This window comes from Hydra vulgaris, chromosome 10, assembly GCF_038396675.1.
Source record: "Hydra vulgaris chromosome 10, alternate assembly HydraT2T_AEP".
Lineage (NCBI taxonomy): Eukaryota > Metazoa > Cnidaria > Hydrozoa > Anthoathecata > Hydridae > Hydra > Hydra vulgaris.
Genome location: NC_088929.1, coordinates 34610001 through 34625000, shown reverse-complemented (window position 1 = coordinate 34625000; position 15000 = coordinate 34610001). Strand labels below are relative to the sequence as shown.

Genomic DNA, 15000 nt, shown 5'->3' with positions numbered 1-15000 from the left:
ATTACAATATATATATTGTATTACAATATATATATTGTAATATATATATATATATATTGTATTATATATATATATTGTATTACAATATATATATTGTAATATATATATATTTATATATATATATTGTAATATATATATATATATTATATATATTGTAATATATATATATATTGTTTTACAATATATATTGTATTACAAAATGTATTTTATATATATATATATATATATATATATATATATATATATATATATATATATTTATCGCAGAAATACACACACATATACAGATACAAATACACACAAATATACATACGCCAAAATACACACACATATGTGTGTATATGAGTACATATTACGTATACATAACATACACATTTATTTATAAGTGTATGTATGTATGTATGTATGTATATATGTATTTATATATATATATATATATATATATTTATATATATATATATATATATATATATATATATATATATATATATATATATATATATATATATATTTATACATACATACATAATATATAGACTTATACATACACACATATGAATACATAAATAAACACATACATATTTTATATATGTATTATATATACATATATAAAATATACATTGTATAAATTATATAGATACACAAGTGTGTATGTATATAGATACACGTGTGTATATATATGTGTATATATATATATATATATATATACACATATATATACACACGTAATATGTTTTATATATATATATATATATATATATATATATATATATATATATATATATATATATATATATATATATGTATTTTATTTATATATATATTGTATTACAATATATATATTGTATTACAATATATATATTGTAATATATATATATATATTGTATTATATATATATATTGTATTACAATATATATATTGTAATATATATATATTTATATATATATATTGTAATATATATATATATTATATATATTGTAATATATATATATATTGTTTTACAATATATATTGTATTACAAAATGTATTTTATATATATATATATATATATATATATATATATATATATATATATATATTTATCGCAGAAATACACACACATATACAGATACAAATACACACAAATATACATACGCCGAAATACACACACATATGTGTGTATATGAGTATATATTACGTATACATAACATATACATTTATTTATAAGTGTATGTATGTATGTACGTATGTATGTATATATGTATTTATATATATATAATATATATATATATATATATATATATATATATATATATATATATATATATATATATATATATATATTTATACATACATACATAATATATAGACTTATACATACACACATATATACATATGAATACATAAATAAACACATACATATTTTATATATGTATTATACATACATATATAAAATATACATTGTATAAATTATATAGATACACAAGTGTGTATGTATATAGATACACGTGTGTATATATATGAGTAGATATATATATATATATATATACACATATATATACACACGTGTATATTATATATATATATATATATATATATATATATATATATATATATATATATATATATATATATATATATATATATATATATATGTGTGTGTGTGTGTGTGTGTGTGTGTGTGTGTGTATATACATGCTAATACTTAACAAAAACTGAATTTATTTAACATATAAATATTCTCGACAAATGTTTACCTGAAAGTTCTTGTTACACACTCTAAAACCTTCCGAATAATAAAAATGCAATAAATTTGAAACATCGCGTGCTTTTAGTAATGGTTTTACATTCGTTGCGAAAACTTTTGATAATTTAATACTCCATTTTTGTAACTGCAAAACCATCACTAAAAACTTAATATCGAAACTGGTTTTTTGGTAAAATATAGTAGTTAATTTCACGGAATCAAAACCCTATTCTTGACACGTGCTATTCTTAGTGTTTTTGGGAGTTTTAAACACGCAACAGAAACCACGCGTAACTTTTAAACGAGTTGTGCCGTCTGGGTAATTTGTTGAAAAAAGTCTCCATACCAGCTTGAGTTTTAATTTACTACTATTAATACTAATAACAATCACAACACCAAGGACTCGATATTGATATCGAGGACTCGAGGACTCGATATTGACAACAAGGACTTGAGGACTCCATAATGACATCGATATTAAAAATGCTTTAGGGGCAACAATAAAAATCATAGCTTTTACAGAAGACTACAATTATCTGGACGCAAAATCTAGACGTGGTAATATTTGATGTATAAAATTTTTTCCATTAGTTCTATGACTATGAGAATCATTCAAAGCATTTTATTATACCAAGTTGAACATGAATGCTTTTGATCATTTTAATGTGAGTATAGTTGGTTAATGTAAATGCATATAATCAGGGTGACCAGCAAATTTTCAGGTTCATTTTACATAAATTTTCCCTGACACATAAAAATTACGTGACTTTCCCATGAAAAATTCATTAAAACTTTAAGATACAAAGCAACAAAAAATTTCACATAGCCCTTAACTTTTACCCAAAAACATCAACTCACTTCAAAAGTGCACTCAATGACTTTTAAATAATGATGTTATTATGAGACTTTAAAAAAACATTTTTTGCATATCTAATTTTGGTTGTCAATTCAAATAATAGGTTATAGTTTGCAACTAAATCAATTAAAATTTCCTGAGTTTTGCATAATTTGTTTAATTTCCATACTTATAGAAGAATTTCCAAGTTGCTAGCCACCCTGATTATTTATAAATATTAAAAATAAAATTATAGAGAAGTATTATACTGTTTTTATCAAGTTAAAAATCTAAATACATTTTAAATAAGGGTATTAGTGTTAATTTGTCTATTGTCTGGTTTAAAAATAATTTCCTAACCATTTAGTACTTTCCCAGTGGGCACAGTACGTTTTTAAAACGCTCTTTGGACGTTTTTATTAGGTCTAAACCTTATAAAAACGTCTAAAAAACGTTTTAAAAACGTACCGTGCCCACTGGGTTCTGTACAGTACTGAACTCATTTTGTTCCAACGCTAGTGTAAAGGTTTTAGAGTTATTTAACTTTTTTACAATGCTGTAATTTGTCCAAAAGTAGGTCTTTATCATTTGCTGCTAACTTTCCCATTTTCTGTTAATGTGTTAATACTTCTTGTAACAATTGGCAATATTAGGTGTTTCTAAGCATTGCACCTCGGATGCTTAATTGCCGCTGCCTAAAAATATTTAATTATGATGTCATTATTTATTAAATTTCAAAAGATTTTTAAAAGCAATACTAAGTAAAAAAGTTTATAAGAATTTTTGTTGCTGTTGTTTCACGAGATCAATCTAAATATAAAATTTGCAGAAGAACATAAAATATACACATAAAAGTTTATAAAAATAATAAAAACTTTATTTTCACAATAACAAAAATATATAAATAATTACTTACGCATTTAGTTACACTTTTTGTGTTACTAATTACATAAATAATTCAAGTTTAACCGTTTTCTGTCTACTAGTATGCAGGCATTTACAGGGATTTATATACATAGGATATGGTACTTGACAACTATAATACAACACCTTAACTTAACTTGCGTTGTTTAAAGATAAAAAGATAAATAACTAGACTAGAACTATAAATAACAAGACTCGACTAGAAAGCAAACAAAAAATATGAATTTACTTCAGCACTTCGTAATAATTTAGACATACATGTGTTTTTACATTATTGCAAGCGTCAAATTTATTAAACGTTTTTGTGGATCACCACACATTATAAAGTAAGAATAATTTTGTTCGTAATGTTCATATTATACATTTATTATATATTGCAGAGAAAATTGCTTGTCTTGACAATGTTTTAGGATTCAGGGTTTGTTTTTGAGAGTAATTTGAAATTTTTTCATTAAATGGTAGGAAAACCAGAACAAGCTCTTCAGCAAGTTATCAAGTGTTAGTTAGATCCTAAAAGTCAAGTTATTTAACAATAATAAAAAAATAAATTTTTTAAATTATTTTTTAAAAAAGAAAAACATCAGTAAAATAGCCTTCTGTTTCAAGCATTTAGAATTCAAAACAACTCTTTTACAATCATTTAGCTTTCAAGACAATTTTCAATCACGGCTCAAGGCTTTTGTAATCATTATAATCAAGATTAAAATTTTTCATCTGTTTCTAATATTTGTAGAGTTTTCAATCTTGCTTTTAACCAATAATAGCAGATATATAAGAAATATTTTTTTAGTTTGTTTGGCTACAATATATGTATGTATCTAGGTATGCCTGAGGGTATGTATGTATGTATAAATGTATGTATGTATGTATGTATGTATGTATGTATGTATGTATGTATGTATGTATGTATGTATGTATGTATGTATGTATGTATGTATGTATGTATGTATGTATGTATGTATGTATGTATGTATGTATGTATGTATGCATGCATGCATGTATGTATGATGGTAATCTTATGTAAATATTGCTTTTTTTTATTTTAGTGCAAGTTTTACTGTAATATTTACATAACAATGGGTTCGAGAAAAAAATTAAATACCTATGTTTTGAAAATGTTAAAAGTTAAACTTATTTCATATTTTTTCCCGAGGAAACCAGAATTCTGGAATTCTTAAAATTCGATTGTACTTTTCTGTTTTTCAGTCATTTTGAAATCGAGCAACATACTATAATGAATGAAGCAAAAAAAAATAAAACATATCATGATTTATAAGGTTTAGTATACATATCAAATTTAAATATGCATAAAGGTTTTCGTAATTAAAATAAGAAATAATAGGAAAAATCTAAATTTTATTTATCTTAGCTGTTGTCAATCGGTAATCTTTTTCATAAAAGCTTTGACAGCCTGGGAAAAAAAGTAGTTGGTGTTTTACAACCAAGAAGAAAATTTTTAGTAGAAAACATTTGCAAATACGCATTTGAAAAGTTTTGTATTTTAAACTAGATTGAAGTTATCTGCGTATAATAAATTAATGGTTGAAATTTCTTAACGTATAATTGCGGAGTTTTCGAGATATAGCTCTTTCAAAATTTAAATTTTAAATCTTAATTTTTAATTTTCAATCTTATTGTATGTTTTGACTCCTTTAATGCCGTATTTTTTCAAGTCAATTTAATATTTTATCAATTTTACAGAAGGGCATAAATTAACCTATGAACTGTTAAAGCTTTTAAAGTTATATTCTATAACTTACATATAAACAATGTTTTTGAATTCTCTAAACAAACTGTACTGTTTTGTTAAATTGAGTTGAATTATTGACGTATTGAGTTAGTTTAGAAAAGAAAAAAAAATGGAAGTTTATGTAGACAAAAAGCCGTTGGCAGAAGGAAAAGCTGTTGCGGAGAACTTCCTTGATTCTTCGGAAAGACGGCTTTATCGTTGTCATGATCTTTAATGTTATTAAGAATCATCAAATATAACACAAAATATACAGCTGCACTTGCAGGAAGCACTTACTGTCCATTTTATTTAAAAGAATAAAGTAATCTTATGCTAATAATAAGGAAGATCTTACTCCTCAACAACACTTATCATTAGAGCTAAAAAATCCAGTAGGAAAAGTAACAGTTATAACTACATATTTAACAGAAATAATTTGAAAAAAGACAAAAATAACTAAATTAGCTGTGTTCTTTCAAGTAGTTAAACGTTTGGTTGTGCATCTAATATTATCAATCATTTTCAGAATTGCATATATGTTTTTGTCCGTGCACAAGTTTGACGTTTCTTGGCATCTTTTCTTTCCTATTAAGGTCAGTCGTTTCTTTGCTTTAATCTTTAGTGGTGTACCTCTTGCTGTTTAAAGTGGAGAAAACTCTCTGAACTCGGCCTAGGTACATCTTTTTTTTACCATATAACTTCTTCTGTTACACCAGCTAATCCATTTGTATCTCCAAGATAACAAGATTTATTAACGCACTATCTTTTTATAACTGTTTCTTTTTTTCCTACATTATTTGTTCATTTATGCTTGTTCCCTAAAATTATATTTTCTGCAGTTAAAACAAAAAAACAAAAAACGAATTTTTATATTACTACATCTCTTATGAACCCATTGCTTGCAAACTGTACAAACAATAGAGTTTGCTTCCATTTCATCTTTCCAACACTAAATTCTTTGTATTAATTCTTTTAATCATCCAGTTGTAAAATGTTACTCAAAATAATCAATAAATCAATATCATATAATATTAAATAAGAAATAACAAAATTAAATGTATATTATATAACAAGTAGCCAAAAAGATTTAATGATTTTCCAAAGTTAAGCTTCAAGTTAGTGGGCAGTAGCAAGTTACTGGGCAGTAGCAAGTAGTGGGCAGTAGCAAGTAGTGGGCAGTAACAAGTTAGTGGGCAGTAGCAATATTTTTGTATGATGTGTGTTATAACAATAATATAGTTCTTTTGTACTATTTATTTTGCTTTTTGTTGCATTTTTTTTTTAATTTTTCTATTTTTTTGCAATAGTTGCACATTGACTGCCATATGGATACTAAAATTGACTTCAGAACATCAACAATCATTATAAATCAGCAGTTTCAATAAAATTTAATAACAAGTCAGTAAATATAGTCATAACAAGTATTCGGTTACTCATGTATGGAAGCTTTAAAAGAACTTTAAAGCAATATATCGTTTGGTGAAGATATTCTCTCGGATTATATTACACATAATCAGAGTACTTCCAGAAAATGTATTTTTTTTATCTGACGAATGTTGAAAAAAACTTGTTGATATTTTATAATATATAAAAATATAAACAATGTGTGATGTCTGTATTATTTACTACTAACAGTTTAATTTAACCTATTTTACAGCTAATTTTGAAACAAAACACTATATCAATCAGGAGGTGCTCAAAGTAGTTTAATTGACAATTTATAAGCTTTTAATTTGCTTGACAACCGTGTAGACAGAAAATACATGATTAAACATTCTTTGATTAGTTATCCAATAAAAATTTATTCTAAATAAGCAAATGAAATTATGCATTTTCTCTTTTATACATTAGACAACTTAAAAAGTATTTTTGGAATATTTGGTTTAGTTCTTGTACGGTTTGAATCTTATGGCTTCTCCGCTCTTTCCTGGATCTGTCACTGATTATAATGAGTCAAGTTCTTTTAACTAATAGCTATTAGCTTTTATAATTAAAAATAACTTAAAACGCTTTTTTAAAGTGAATCCGATGAAGTTTATTTTACTGTTTAAATCAACTATTAGTTGATTAAGTATAAAAAACTTGTAGTCTAATAAACTTTTTACTCGATACTAACGCGTTAATTTTAACCTTCGTTGATACTTAAAAATACTTGTCTTTTCAAACCATTAAAAATTAAAAATCTAATTATATTATGGGGTTTTTATAGTCAAAACAAAAAAACTTTAAAAATGATAGATTGTTTTTATTGTTTTCCAAAGGTTGATAAGTAAAAAACCGCTGGATTTTGAATTGAGAAATTTTTGTTTTAGAACCACCACAACATAAAACGTTCATTTAAGTTTAAAGATTTTTAGATCTCTTCACTTACTGTACTTTGAAAGTTAACATTAGCGCATCTTTTTATATTATGGCCCGCAGTTTGTATTGCTGGAAAATGTAAAACATCAACCACGTTACGTAAATATAATATTAAAAATACTACTAATAATGCTACTTTAATCACTGAAAAGTTTTGTGCATTTTGGCTATATAGTTAAATCTGTTTATTTTATCAATTTCTTAATTTATTATTGCAAAAAATATATAATAAATTAAGTTATTATTACTACTATTACTTTTATTGTTTTTATTTTTGTTATTTTTATTGCAAATTTTTAAAAACAATTATTATTGCTAGAGTATTTATTAATTCTTGTTACTCTTGTAAGTATGAACCTCGTTGTTGCTATTATTACTATTATTGTAATTATTATAAATGTTAATGTTGCTATGCCTATTGTTTTTAATTTTATATTTTAAACGTTATTGTAACAAACACAACATGAAAATGAATATCTTTTTGCTGTTGTTCCTTTTTTCCTTCGTTACATAAAAATAAAAAAATAAACTCAGAGAGCATTTGTATGGATGTTTGTTTATACTTGAAAACATTTTGGAATTTTATATAAAAACATAAATCTCGGCCAAATGAAGACAACCAGAATCTTTATTGATAATAACAAATCTGGCAAAATTAGATACTGTAAACATTTGTTCTATATCAGATGTTAACGTCGCAACCTCGTAAAAATCACTCGACTTATCTGTTATGCTTACAAATAGTTTTGAACCAACTATTCTGTCAGGGCAACAGTTTCGTCGGCTGTAAATATCAATTCGATTTAACCAATATATATTTTTTAATTCTAGTCGGAACCAACTTAAGTTTAACAAATCACAATCAGTGGTCATAAAGGAATTCAGGTTTCCGTCAACTGCGGAGGCTGCCGAGTAACCTGGATCACCATAACTGATTGACGAAGAAGTTGCAATTCCTTCTTTTGTCAGATCAACTGTATCTGAAAATTAAGAATATTCATAAACACTAGCATAAGAGAAGCCGTTAAATGAGTCATAGGAGCTAGATTTATCAATGGTAGAGCGTTTTTTCTAAAAGAAGGTAAAATCCAAAAAAAAATTCAATATTTCATCAATTATTTGTTGAATCTAAATATTATGTAATTGTAAATAAAGATGATGATGTTGTGTTTTTGTTTTTAGTTTATACCTACATAATTAGGTTTGTGTCTTTTTCAATAAAGTACCCAATATTTGAAAAAACTCAAATTGAGGAAAAAAATTGAGTTAGCATCTTTAAAAAAACGCTCCACAATTACGTACTATAATAACTCTATAAGTTAGATTTTTTATGTAAATTTTTTGTATTAAAATAGAAAGTGAGCTATACACCCATTAAGTAAACAAACTAGTCTACAAGAAGTCTTTAATAAAAAAAAAAAAAACAATTATATCAAGCTCTATATGTAAGGATGGCAATAACTGGTTAAGGTGTGTCTTCCTCATTATTTTTGAATAATTCATTTTTTATAATTGTATGAATTATAAAATCAAAAATATTTTAAAAAGTTATAGCATTGTTACAGTATTTAATAGCTTTAGTAAATGGCAGAATGATTATTGATAAAACCATTAATGGTATTAATCAGTATTGTTTTAGCAATATTTTCTTAATTTGAAAAAAGTGAAGATGTAGCAAATACTGGGTAACCAAAATTATGACCTATATTTTTTATTATTGAAACCATGTATATGAAACCATGTTTCAGGAAAATTCAATATCATTTATGGTATTATCAGTTACTATATTACAGATATTATCTATATAAAATTATAACATAAAAACTCAAAAAACATTACCAAAGCAAGTGTAGTTGTGAATCAAAGTTTCATTGACTGTCAAACATAAATCTCTACAATTATTCGATCCGCATGGAGAATTTGTTTCACAAATAGGACCAATCTATAAAATATTTACGAGTTGTATTAAAAATACTTTTTAAAATATATACATTTATATATATATATATATATATATGTATATATATATATATATATATATATATATATATATTACAAACATTAAACATCATATACGATACCATATTATTTATTTCTTTTTTAAGTAATATTTTGGCTCATATAGTGAGAGCCATTATCAAACTAATAAAACCGTTAACGAAACCGTTTAAAAAATGATTATGAACTTAACCAAATGATGTCATTGTAACGTTAGATATTTAACATTTTTTAATATTTGTAATAAATCGAGCATGGCTGTTATCAACGTAACGCTTATAAGTTTTTGGTGCAATATTGACGTTTAAAGCCTGTTAAAGAGCATTATTCAATTTCAATACATTTCAGATATGCTTCTGACAGGACAACCACTATGGATAGACCTATTGGAGCAGAGTTTTTTTAAATATATATTTTGTCTTCCCATAACAAACAACACATTCTAATACAGAGATCAATTTGTTTATGAAGTTCTACTAAAGATAGTTTAAATTGTTATATTAGATTATCTCTATCTGTGTTTGGCATGTCGATAATTGTGACAGTTGCTATATAAAGTGGCACTGATAGGTATAAATTAACTACATCAAATGACAGTTGAACTTTGTCACTATTAAGTCATTCTTCTGCTGTTGATTCAAATGAAGATAAATTTTTAACAAGGCATTCATTTAGATTAAAGTTGGTTGTATGATCTTAACAGGATGATGCAAAAGTTTATGAGGTGCTGTGCCGATTGTCTAAACTATTATTCGCATTGGATAACCTTTTTCACTTTTATATGCTTTAATACAACCATACAAACCAGGCGGAATTGCATCTGAAGGGTATATTTTACCATATATATGTTTTTTGATCTTTTTTTAGTTTATCATCTGTGTTAAGTCAACCGCAGATATTGCGCAGTTGCCAAGTTATTATTTTATTTTTTTGTATCACTGATTCCGAATTTAAAATGGCAAACCCAATACCTTTATCACATGAATATGTTTTTATGTTCGTTAAATTTTTTAGTTCATGGAAAGCTATACGTTGATTTTCAGAAATATTACTATCAATTTTCACTCTTAAATATTTGGTTAATGTTTTACTGTCATTCTGACTTCAAAATTCTGCTCTTTCGACGTTCACATTTTTTTCTATATTTAAAGCGCATTGCTCAGTTGATGTTATAATATCAATAAATGGTATTTTATTTTGTGTTGAAATAAATTGCTGACGAAGACTTAATAAGTTTTCCTGTTCATGTGAGATTCATATATTTGAAAAATTTAATATTGGATTTTTTGTAAGGTTAGTAGGCGGTATTGAAATAATATTCAAAGGATTAAATTTTTTTATATTATTGTTCTTTTTAAAATTGCCAAGAAAATTAAACTTACGTGTAAAGTGTCGTTTATTTATCAGTTATACGTTCTATGTTTAACATATCTTCGGGTTTCACAATATTTTCAATTGCATTTTATAGTTTGATAGTTACTAATATTGATGACGCAAATTCCTTTTTAGCACTTAAATTCGCAAGATAAATCTATCCATGTAATACATGCAAATCTATCTATGTAATACATGCAAATACGCTCAACACCAATCTAGTTATTTAAATATTTGTATTTCAACAAATCAATCCCTTCACAAATATGAGTTTTCCATACACCGTAAAGATGCATTTACAAATGCACTTATACAACCGAAATCATCTATTTTACCGAATATCGCAGTTGGTATTTTTAAAGGTTTTTTAGCTCGAGCATACAAAGTTTGTTCAGAACATTACATTTAACATGAAATTAATTTTTTTATAAAATTTTGTTACTGAAAATGGACATTCCTATAAACGGTATTAGGATATTGCTAAAAATTATAAATACTCCACAAATTTATCTTGTTGTCAAAAAGTTGGTAACAAAAATCTAGTTATTTTACCATGGGTCCCCAAATTAAGCCTTGCTCTTAGAAGAGAACTTTGTAAATTTGGCGTTAAAACAGTCTTCTATTTTGGTATAACCCTTGATTAATATGCTTTGCCGAATACTGCCTCCGAATAGTCATCCAGGAGTGTACCAACTTAGTTGCACATGTGGTGCATGTTATATTGGTGTAACAAGAAAAAAGACTACCACACGAATTCAAGATCATAAAAATAACGTTACAAAAGCCAACTGTGAAACATCTGCAATAGTAAAACACTTACAACATTGTAATGGTAAAATAAACTAGGAAAACACTAAAACGCTTTTTGTTATTTTAAACAGCTACAGAAGAATTATTCATTGAGCCCATTGAAATACAACGTGTGCAACGTTCAAAATCAAAAAAAAAAGTTTTATATTGTGACAATGGCAATTTGGTAATGAATCATCATTGGAAACCTTTTTTTGTAAAATTAAAAAATGGTTAATATCTGATGTTGCAACGACATTATTCAGTTACGTTCATTAAAAATTTTTAAACGGTTTTGGTAACGATTTTATTAGTTTGATAATGGCTCTCACTATATGAGCCGAAATATTACTTAACAAAGAAACAAATAGTATAATACCGTATATGATGTTTTATTGCTTATAATATTAATACACAAAACATTAATGATATTACTTAAATTATATATATATATATATATATATATATATATATATATATATATATATATATATATATATATATATATATATATATATACATGAATATATATATACATATACATATACATAAATATATATATATATATATATATATATATATATATAATATATATATATATATATATATATGTATATATTTGCTGGCTATATATATATATATATACATATATATATTTATATATATTTATGTATATGTATATATATATATATATATTCATATATATATATATATATATCTATATATATATATCTATATATATATATATATATATATATATATATATATATATATATATATATATACATGAATATATATATATATATATATATACATATACATAAATATATATATATATATATATATATATATATATACATGAATATATATACATATATATACATATACATAAATATATATATATATATATATATATGTATATATTTGCTGGGTATATATATATATATATATACATATATATATTCATATATATTTATGTATATGTATATGTATATATATATATATATATATTCATATATATATATATATATATATATATATATATATATATATATATATATATATGTATATATATATATATATATATATATATATATATATATATATATATTTGCTGGCTATATATATATATATATATATATATAAATATATATATATATTTATATATATATATATATATATATATTTATATATATTTGCTGGATATATATATATATTTATATATATACATATATATACATATATATATATATAATATATATATATATATATATATATATAAATATATATATATATATATATATATATATTGCTGGCTATTTATATATGTATATATATATATATATATACATATATATATATATTTGCTGGCTATATGTATTTATATATGTATATATACATATATATATATATATATATATATATATATATATATATATATATATACCCAGCAAACATGCTTTCATTGGACGGTGATACCTGAAGCCGCCGCTGGCATGCCGATGCTATTCCACTGTAAAACCTAATGCGGCCTGCCGCCGTTGCAAAAACGCTGAAAGTCCGGTAGTATGCTTTGTTTTTTTTTTGTTGGCTTGCTGTCTTCGGCTGAAGAGCGGCAAAAAGCTTAGTTATCAAAGCGTATTTAAATTAATATCATCGGTAAGTACGTCGCGGTCGCTGTAGTTTTACCAACGCAAAGCCAGAGCTTGCATACACCGTGGTTCAAAATAAACGCCGTCGTTCAAAACAAGGGCTTCGAAATACAATAATCTATTTAAAATCTATACAGTGTTTAGTATAAATACACCGGAAAATAAAGTAAATGTTTTATTAAAAAGTCTTACAGTTATAAATTAGCGGAATATAGTTATTAAATGTTTTAAAAGTATCAAATAATACTAATTCTTTCTATATTTTATTTAAAATTAATTATTAAAGTTATAAATTTGTGGTAGTGAAAAACAAATAATTATTGTGGTATAAAATTAAATGTTTGCTTCAAATAAAATATTTTATATATTGGTGACTTGAAGTATCATTTATTTAAGTATTAACTAAAAATGATACAATATAGTACACTGTGATATTGCTTAATGAAAACATTAACTTATTTCTTGTTATATTTATAAGATATATATTAATTTTTAATTTAACTGTATATAAATATGTGTATATTAGGGTTATGACTTTTTTTCAGCCCCATGCTCCTGTACTGTAGTTTGATGAACTTTTACCAAAAAAGCACGAAATAAACTATTATTTGCATATCTTTTGAAAAAAGTTCACCCGGCCATTGAAAAATTGATTTTGACATAAGTACTACTATGTATTCACTTGTATTTAGAATATCATAATCATGTAATACAATAAACTTTCAATCCAACAATGACTCAGACTGTGACCTTCCTCTTGCCTGTTGCATAGAAGGAATAGAAGGTGCAATTTGTCTTTATTTTTGCATGACGAATACATTTCCTTCATTACTTTGATTGCGCGCTCTGCGCATTGATTACTTCTGGGGATCTGCAGTATGAATGGCTCTCGCTTCTAGTGATTTTTCAAGGAGCTTAAAGCCTTTTTTATGGATTCAGTACTTCAGTCAAGTAATTAAAGCTGTTTTCGTTGTTCAGTTGTCTGCAAACCAATGGACTGACGAAAAGATAATGCCATTCAAAAAATAATGTCTTCATTCTTGATACGCCTGCCAGCATTATCAAGAATGGAGGCATTATGTACGTATGTATATATGTATGTATGCATGTATGTATGTATGTATGTATGTATGTATGTATGTATGTATGTATGTATGTATGTATGTATGTATGTATGTATGTATGTATGTATGTATGTATGTATTTATGTATGTATGTATGTATGTATGTATGTATGCATGTATGTATGTATGTATGTATGTATATATGTATGTATGTATCTATGTATGTATGTATGTGTGTATGTATGTAAGCATGTATGTAGGCATGTATGTATGTATGTAAGAATGTATGTATGTTTGTAATGTATGTATAACAGACTATAACAGACATACATAGGTGCATACATACACACATTCATACATACATACATACAAAGACAAATTCATGCATACATACACACATTGTGTATATATGCATGTATTTGTGTTTGTATGTATGTATGAATGTGTGTATGTATGCACCTATGTATGTCTGTTATACATACATTACAAACATACATACATGCTTACATGCATACATACATACATACATACATACATACATACATACA

General features: G+C 24.6%; 1 protein-coding gene across 1 annotated transcript in view; it reads right to left on the bottom strand.

The window, feature by feature from the left end:
- Window positions 1-8070: 8070 nt before the first annotated feature.
- Window positions 8071-15000, bottom strand: part of LOC124816512 (uncharacterized) — a 17598-nt gene continuing 10668 nt past the window's right edge. The window contains exons 3-4 of the mRNA XM_065808811.1: window positions 9415-9517; window positions 8071-8555 (exon numbers count right to left, since the gene is read on the bottom strand). Coding sequence (XP_065664883.1) covers window positions 8158-8555; window positions 9415-9517 — 501 coding nt within the window. The 3' untranslated portion in view covers window positions 8071-8157. The remainder of the gene's footprint in view (window positions 8556-9414; window positions 9518-15000) is intronic.